This window comes from Melitaea cinxia, chromosome 15, assembly GCF_905220565.1.
Source record: "Melitaea cinxia chromosome 15, ilMelCinx1.1, whole genome shotgun sequence".
Taxonomy (NCBI): domain Eukaryota; kingdom Metazoa; phylum Arthropoda; class Insecta; order Lepidoptera; family Nymphalidae; genus Melitaea; species Melitaea cinxia.
Window position 1 is genome coordinate 8088246 of NC_059408.1, and position 8469 is coordinate 8096714.

Consider the following 8469-nt stretch of genomic DNA (forward strand, 5'->3'; position numbering starts at 1 on the left):
AGAGTGTTTTTTTTTTACTGAATACCATACTATAACAAAAATATTACTCATGCACACGAAATTTATTACTCTCCTTGTACCTGTTAGTATGCATGATACTATCATTCATATGAAACGTACGTAGAAAAAGATGAAAAAGTTCAGAGATTATGTAATCGTTAGCAAATTAGAAATAAATGTTCAATATGCAAATAATTTTATGTAACGCTCAATTTAATTGAACTTAATAGAAGGTAAAAAATTTCATCCATTAAAAAATTATAATAATTAATTTTTGATTTCATTTTAATTGTGTTTAAACTTATTTCTAAAAGAAATCTCGTCACTGGTATAAATAACACACAACAAACAGTTTTAAAATGCAATTTTATATTTTATTGTATTCTTAGTCACGTGTTTTAATCTAAAATATTATACAATTAAAATAAACAGCAAATGTTAATTATAGTTTTAATCTATATAACTATTTCAGTTTAATTGTTGGGTTATTTCTACCACTGTTGCACCAAGTTCCTCGGGTAATGTTACTCCACTATCCAAAGGTTCCAATTTTGGTGGTTCGACACCAGGAACTGTATTAACAGACTGTAGTGACTTTTCTTGTAGTTGTTTTAATGAAACATCGTTAGGTATTTCCGTAACAGCAATGTCAGACGCTGTATTGGCGTTGCTTACAATTTCGTCAACGTTGACTACAGATTCAGTTGTGGATTGTAGAGTTACATCAGCCTCATTAGGAGTAGCACCTGAATTTGCTACATTATTTTCAATAACAGGTTGTGCTGTATTACTTAGGTTATCAGAAATTGTAGACACATCAAGAGAACCTGAATCAACGTTTGTATTTGCACTTTCATTGTTTGCAGCATTCGTGTTACTCACAATCACACTAGCTTCCGTAGGAACAGTTATTTGGACATCCACATTACTAGCAAGTTCAATATTAGCAGTAGAAGGATTGTTTTCTCCCTGTGACAAACCATTATTAACTGAGATTAGGATTTCGGAAACATTCGTAGAGGCTGCATTAGTGTTTATGATATTATCACTGCTAACAGAGCTTATTTCCGATGCAACAGGTGGTACACCATCCGCATTTGCAATAACGTCTATGTTTGAAACAGAATCACTGTTTGTTACTGAAACCAAAGTGATATTCGATTGCGTCGCATTTTCGGTACTCACTCCTGGATTTACCCCAGGAAGAACTGAGTCATTCTTAGTTGAATTATTATCACCATTGTTAGTCAAAGCATTATCATTTTGCTCCAAAAAAATAGAGCTATTATTCGTTGACTCAATGTTTGTGACCTCGGTGAAATTATTAAAAACAGTATTACTGACTCCGCTAAAATCAGTGCTAGTGTTTGGGGAAGACAAACCAGCATTAGCACTGTTAATTATTATGTCTTTATTGTTTTCATCAGAAATAGAATTGGTATTTAAAGTACTTGTAGCGTCAATGCCGTTCTTATTTACATTAATGGTTTCAATACTTCCATTTAAAGCTGAATCAATATTTGTGGTCGAAACATTTACTGCATCAACGTTCGTCTTGGTATTTGCGACATCGCTACTTTTTTCTAGTGGAATTGATTCAGGAGATATATCTGCATGGCTGAGATTAGAGTTGTTACTTATATGATTAATGTTACTTCCTGGTGGAATGGAATTGGTACTTAATGATGAAGTTATAGATCCAATATTAGTAGTCTCCCCAGGTCCACTTGTAGTGTAGCTAAGATTATCAGATGAACCACTTAGAGATTCTTCTCCAGTAGTTAATGACTCAGTATTTAATGGTGAATAATTAACAGAATTTACATTCCCATTTGAGGCAACAGTGGCCTCAACAATAACGGGGTCTATATTTGAGGTTGAAACATTTTCATTTTTAATGGTAATGTTGCTGTTTACATCGCTCATAGAACTTTCATCTGCAGAAACAGAGTTAGTATTTATTGTTGTAGGATTTGCAGGATCATTATTTACATAACTATTCACAGCAGAATCAGTATTTCTGAAAGACTCAGATTGAACAATGCTAGGCGATACATAAGTAGAACCAATATCAGCGTTATTTTCTACACCATTACTACTCGCTTCAGGAAGAGGAGAGTCAGTATTTAAATTTGTATCATTGTTTACCTCATTTTTTATGCTTTTGTCTGTAGAAACTAAATTAGTGTTTGCGGTTAGGGAGTTTGCAGTATCACTATTCACATCACTGTTTACAGAAGAATCAGTACTTCCGGAAGACTTAGAGTTAACATTAGTAGATGATACGTTTGTAAGCTCAACATTGACGCTATTTTCTACAAAGTCCTTACTTATTCCAGAAGGAGAAGATCCGGTTACTGTATTTGTAGTATTGTCTATGTTTCCGTCTGTAGAAACAGAATCAGTATTTGCTGTTAAAGAGTTTGCAGGATCAATATTTATATTATTATTTACAGCAGAATCAGTACTTCCAGAAGATTTAGACTGAATATTAGTAAATGATACGTTTGTAAGCTTAACATTAGGCTTATTTTCTGCAACATCTTTACTTACTCCAGAAGGAGAAGATCCAATTATTGTATTTGTATTATTGTCTATGTTTCCTTCTGTAGAAACAGAATTGGTATTTGCTATTAAAGAGTTTGCAGAGTCAATACTTACATTATTAATAACAGCGGAATCAGTACTTCCAGAAGATTCAGACTGAACATTAGCAGATGATACGTTTGTAGACTCAATATTAGGCTTATTTTCTACAACATCTTTACTTACTCCAGAAGGAGAAGATCCAACTATTGTATTTGTATTATTGTCTATGTTTCCTTCAATAGAAACAGAATTGGTATTTTCTGTTAAAGAGATTGCAGGATCAATATTTACATTATTATTTACAGCAGAATCAGTACTTCCAGAAGATTCAGACTGAACATTAGTAGATGATACGTTTGTAGACTCAATATTAGGGTTATTTTCTACAGCATCTTTACTTACTCCAGAAGGAGAAGATCCAACTATTGTATTTGTATTATTGTCTATGTTTCCTTCAATAGAAACAGAATTGGTATTTTCTGTTAAAGAGATTGCAGGATCAATATTTACATTATTATTTACAGCAGAATCAGTACTTCCAGAAGATTCAGACTGAACATTAGTAGATGATACGTTTGTAGACTCAATATTAGGGTTATTTTCTACAGCATCTTTACTTACACCAGAAGGAGAAGATTCAATTATTGTATTTGTATTATTGTCCAAGCCTTGGTCTGTAGAAGCTGCTGGGGAAATCACAGTACCAAGATTTACATTATTATTTAGAGTAGCATCATTACTTCCCGAAAATTCAGAATCAACATTATTAGGTGCCACATTTGCGGACTCAACATTAGCGTTACTGCTTAAACCATCGCTACTTCCTCCAGAAGAAAGAGAATCCTTTGAGTTAGAAACGTTTAATGATTCTTTATTATCTGAAGAGACAGAGGAAGTAATATTGTTAACAGTCGTTGGCGTAATGGGAATATTACTAGACGGTAAACCACTGTTCTCTGTGGGCACAGAACCACCATTTACATTTGTTGAGGTAGATGCATCACCGCTATCTGAGTTAACATTATAATTTGACTCAGTATTGCTTACACTCGAAGCATCATTAGATCCCACAACAGGATTTTCAATAATTGTCTCACTAATTACATCAGTCCTATTGTTTCCGGGTTGAGTTTGATTCTGTTCACTATCGACCCAACTTGGGAACATGTCAGATAAAAATTTGCTAATAGTTTGAAGAAATGATTTCTTTTCTTCGAGTTTCTGCTGCGTCACATTAGCCCACGGTAACGTAATATTATTTAGTATTTGTGATTTATTATTTAACTCATTGATGTTTTTCTCTAGTTTTGCTTGCCACTTGTTTAAACTCAATATATTAATATGAGCTATAAGCTGATTTTTCAAAGCTTCTTGTGAAACTGTGTCGTTTTGCAATTTCGTTTCTATAAGTTTCATAATAGCTTGTCGGCGATCACTTTCTGTACTGTTTGAATTTAGACCTAGCTCTTCTTGTAAGTATTTATCAATAGCGGCGTGTTTTTCTGACTTCGTACTTGCGAAATTTAAACCATACTTAACGTAGATATGATTCCGCCAAATATCACTTAATTCTATCGAATCGTCTTCTTTAGTAGCTAAGAAGTCATCTTCTTCGGAATCTTTCAACGCTTCTTTCTGTAATTTTTCAAGTTGTTTACGTTCTTTTTCTTGTCTTTTCTTTTCTGCCTTTTCTATTTTCTCTAGAAGTTTTCTCTGTTTCTCTTCTTCCTTTCTTTTCAGTTTTTCTATTCTTTCGAGTCGCTTACGTTCCTCTTTCTCATGCTTTTCTTCCTCTTTACGTTTCTCTTTTGCCTGTTTCTCTTCCAATTTTCTTTGAGCCTCTTCTTCCTTACATTTTCTTTTTTCTTCTCGTTTTAAAAGCTTTTGCTTCTGTTTTTCATCTTCATCTTCATTCGTATTTTCTTCCTTATTATCTTCTTCAGTGTCACTTGAATCGTCACGATCGATAGATGGAACTGATTCATCAGAGTCAGACCGCTTACTTCTAACTAGTACACTGGTATCGCTTTCATCATAAGGTAAATATTTTGTGCTTACCAGGCAGACGCCAATCTGTAAAATTAAACACAATACTATACAATACACTTTATTCTACACCAAAACAGAAATATAACATAGCAAATTGATTTTAACAAAGTATAATAAGGTACAAAGAGTGGCCTTATCGCTGAAAACCGATCCCTTCCAGGCGACCTAGGAGTAGAAGGGATAGTATTGTATAATGTAGGTGTACAAATTGTGCTATAAATATTTAAAGTAAGACATAAACCTGTCAACATACTTACAGATAAAAATACTAACATATCTAATGTTTAAAAATAGCTTTAATTAAAATATATAATTCAATGTAATACGCTATTGTTGCATTAAATAGAGTAAATTTATTATAATATATTCTTAACGTATAAATATCCCCTGTTTGAATTTCTTTTTAAAATTATAAATAAAATAAAATACCACGAAAATACTTCAACACTAATTGATTTAATAACAACGACTTACATACAAAAAGAGTTTTTGTATTAATAATATTTTATACATACGAATTATAATATCATAGGTTTTTGAATTATTTTTTCTGAGATGTCAAACGTTTAAAAAAAAATTAAAACCTCAAAAATTAAAAAGTCACTTTCCTTAATCGTTAATAATTAGAAATCATTTAACTAACAACAACAGCGCACTTATAATATAGAAATAACATTGAACTACCTCTAGATAATGAATTAAACTGAATGTACTTACAAGTAATAGAAATATCGTTATCCTCATTTTGAGCACTTTGTATATATTCGTTCGTCGTTCAATATTCAACTACGTATTCATTTGAACTCGTTCGCAATTCTGTGCCCATATAAATTTAAGATACCTTTTTATATACGACCTAACAATAAGTCGAGATAAGGTAGATAAGGTTCAGCAGATAGCTGGTAGAGACAAGAGCAAACAAAATGTTTTCGCGCAACTGACTCACAGCAAACACTCATTAGCGTAATATCTCAAATTAAAGTATTTAATAATAAGACACAAGTAACCGGATGCAATCATAAAATGCAAATTTATCAAAGGAAATAGAGATCAATTTCCTTTATGATGTTTACATTCTTACGTAATTATTTTTACTTGAACAAAGTAAGTGCTCAATCGACTAATTTTGTTATAATTCTAATGTGTTGAAAAATAAATATGTCAAGTAAACCAGATACTATTGCCTTATTTTTAATTATATGTATGTAAAAAAAGGAGCGAAATAATCAGGTAGCACCAGAGAAATTCACCAACTCTACGACCGCTACTAGTCTTACAAACTACTAGACTTTGTCTTCGTGTAATAGTTTATTTTGGCAGTATACACATTTATTACTTATCGAATGCCTTACTACAAATTTTCATGGTTTTATTTTGGACAATGACGTGTTTCCACTCAAAATTTCGCTCTGTCTATTTTGACCTTTTTCATGGTCCAGTCTAACGCTGTACCAAATTTAACCAAAACTGATCCAGTGGTTTAGAAGTAAAAGCGAAACAAACAGACAAACAAACGGTTACTTTCTTAGTTATGATCGTAATGCTATTAATCTAACTCATTAGATATTGACAATATTTATTTCCCAGGCTCTGTTTCCCACGGGTGCTATTTACGTATGAAGATAATAATATATTTGTTTTATTTCTCGTCACTAATTCGCTCAGTTTGTGCATTGTTTCTAATTATAACTGCTGCTGTTATACAAATACGTGACAAACGAAATGTCGTAAATAACATCACTTTATTTTTAATACATAATTTTATTTTAATATTTTTAAACAAAACTACTATTCGAAATCATTACTTTTCTTATAAATTTAAACAACGCGCATGAATAGAGAGAGATATATATATATATAAATTTCTATCGATATTTACATTATTATATTATAGAAAATTTAGGATAAAAATATATTTTTATTTGTATATTTACGCATAAAAATTTCGTATCTATATCTATATGTGTGTAGTTGCAATTTTCTGAAACAGCTCCACCAATTTTCATTAATTTTTGGTATGTATTTGGTGGGTATAAAAATCGTTACTTGACTGTAGTCGTAAAGTTCATTTAATACCGATGGGGCATTGGGATGTCACTGTCCAGAATGTTTTTTCTATATCAACCACAGACGTTTCAAAGGTCACAAGACAGGTCAACATTGTAACTTAGTACGAGCTTATAACAATAATTTCACGTTTTTATCATACAATAAACTTAATTAGAAAATTATTTGAATAAAACCCTACAAATAAACTTATCCAATTCTAATACGACATTTGGACTTTTTTATACTAACAAAAGCCTTAGAATTTCATATTTCGCTTCCCTTTGCTTGGTGAAAAGCAGAACCAACGATCCTTAATCTCGAGAGAAATTTATATTGGATTTTCCTTTTTCAAACTTCAAGATATTGTTCGAGAATGATGGAGCGAAATATAATGCTAATTTGCTTTAATACTTACTATAAAACAATTTAAAAAAAACATACATTAACTTTATCTTAATAACTTAGCCTATCTTTTTTATATTGGAAATGAGTGGAAATGAGATGCAATGCATTGGCCACTGCGCTTGCTCTCGCGGCTTAGATCCTCGCTCTTGACAAATACCAATAGATAAGTCATACAGATGTTTACAATATTCATATTGTGGGTTTTTCCAGAACCCAACAATGTTTTTTCTTCTATTGAGGTTCATAAATATGTAGTTTTTTACATTTGAGATAGTTATAAAATTATTTAATTTACTTCGACATAATTGTGTTTGCAGGCAAACGAAGAAAAACCGACTCCAATTATATCGACAAGTAATACAACGTAGGTAGACGAAAAAATTCGTTTCGTTTCGCCGACGATATTGTCATCTTTGCGGAGACGCTGGATGAGTTAGGCCAAATGCTGGCCGGCCTAAACGAGTCCTCCCGACGTGTCGGTCTCTGTATGAACTTGGATAAGACGAAAGTTATGTTTAACAACCAAGTCATACCGATACCGGTATTGGTCGATGGTACCCTTCTCGAAGTTGTTCAGGATTATATTTACCTAGGCCATACTATCCAACTAGGCCGCAACAACTTCGAGAAGGAGGCCGATAGGAGGATTCGGTTGGGCTGGGCGGCGTTTGGCAGACTCCGTCGAGTCTTCACTTCGAAGATTCCGCAATGCTTGAAGACAAAAGTTTTCGAGCAATGCGTCCTGCCTGTGTTAACATACGGAGCCGAGACGTGGACACTGACCAAGGGACTGGTCCACAAGTTTAAAGTCGCTCAACGTGCAATGGAACGGGCTATGCTTGGGGTCTCTCTCAAAGACAGGATTAGAAATGAGACTATCCGCGAGAGAACGAAGGTAACCGACATAGCCCACAGAATTAGCAAGTTGAAGTGGCAGTGGGCTGGTCATCTGTGTCGCAGGACCGATGGCCGTTGGAGTAGACGGGTCCTAGAGTGGAGACCGCGTCTTGGCAAACGCAGTGTGGGACGTCCTCCGGCCCGTTGGACCGACGATCTACGTAAGATTGCCGGTGTAGGCTGGATGAGGATTGCGGAAGACCGGGATGTGTGGCGCGAACTTGGGGAGGCCTATGTCCAGCAGTGGACTGCGATAGGCTGAAGTGATGAGACGAAAAAATAGTCAAGTAAATACGCATTATCAAAGATTACTCTAAAAGTTGTAATCAGATCTCGATGAAATTTAAACGTGACCACATAATAAACATCGGCTTTCGATTAAATTAAAAATCATCAAAATCGGTGTACCCAGTAAAAAGCTATGCGGATTTTCGAGAGTTTCCCTCGATTTCTCTGGGATCCCATCATCAGATCCTGGTT

At 33.7% G+C, this 8469-nt stretch overlaps 1 protein-coding gene across 1 annotated transcript; it reads right to left on the reverse strand.

Annotated features, from left to right (window-relative positions):
• Positions 1-385: 385 nt before the first annotated feature.
• On the reverse strand, positions 386-5548 carry LOC123660651 (uncharacterized threonine-rich GPI-anchored glycoprotein PJ4664.02-like). The gene is made up of 3 exons (XM_045595707.1): positions 5356-5548; positions 617-4662; positions 386-574 (listed from the first exon to the last, which is right to left on the reverse strand). The coding sequence occupies exons 1-3, from the start codon at positions 5380-5382 to the stop codon at positions 469-471; spliced, it is 4179 nt and encodes a 1392-aa protein (XP_045451663.1). The 5' UTR covers positions 5383-5548; the 3' UTR covers positions 386-468.
• Between the last annotated feature and the right edge of the window lie 2921 nt (positions 5549-8469).

Bases quoted from the DNA above. Each gene is read 5' to 3' on its own strand.
- LOC123660651 (XM_045595707.1), bottom strand. From the start codon at position 5,382: ATGAGGATAACGATATTTCTATTACTT. The intron at 4,663-5,355 runs GTAAGTACATTC...TTAATTTTACAG, and splicing joins TAACGATATTTCTATTACTT to ATTGGCGTCTGCCTGGTAAG. The intron at 575-616 runs ATTAAAACAACT...GTCTGTTAATAC, and splicing joins GAAATACCTAACGATGTTTC to AGTTCCTGGTGTCGAACCAC.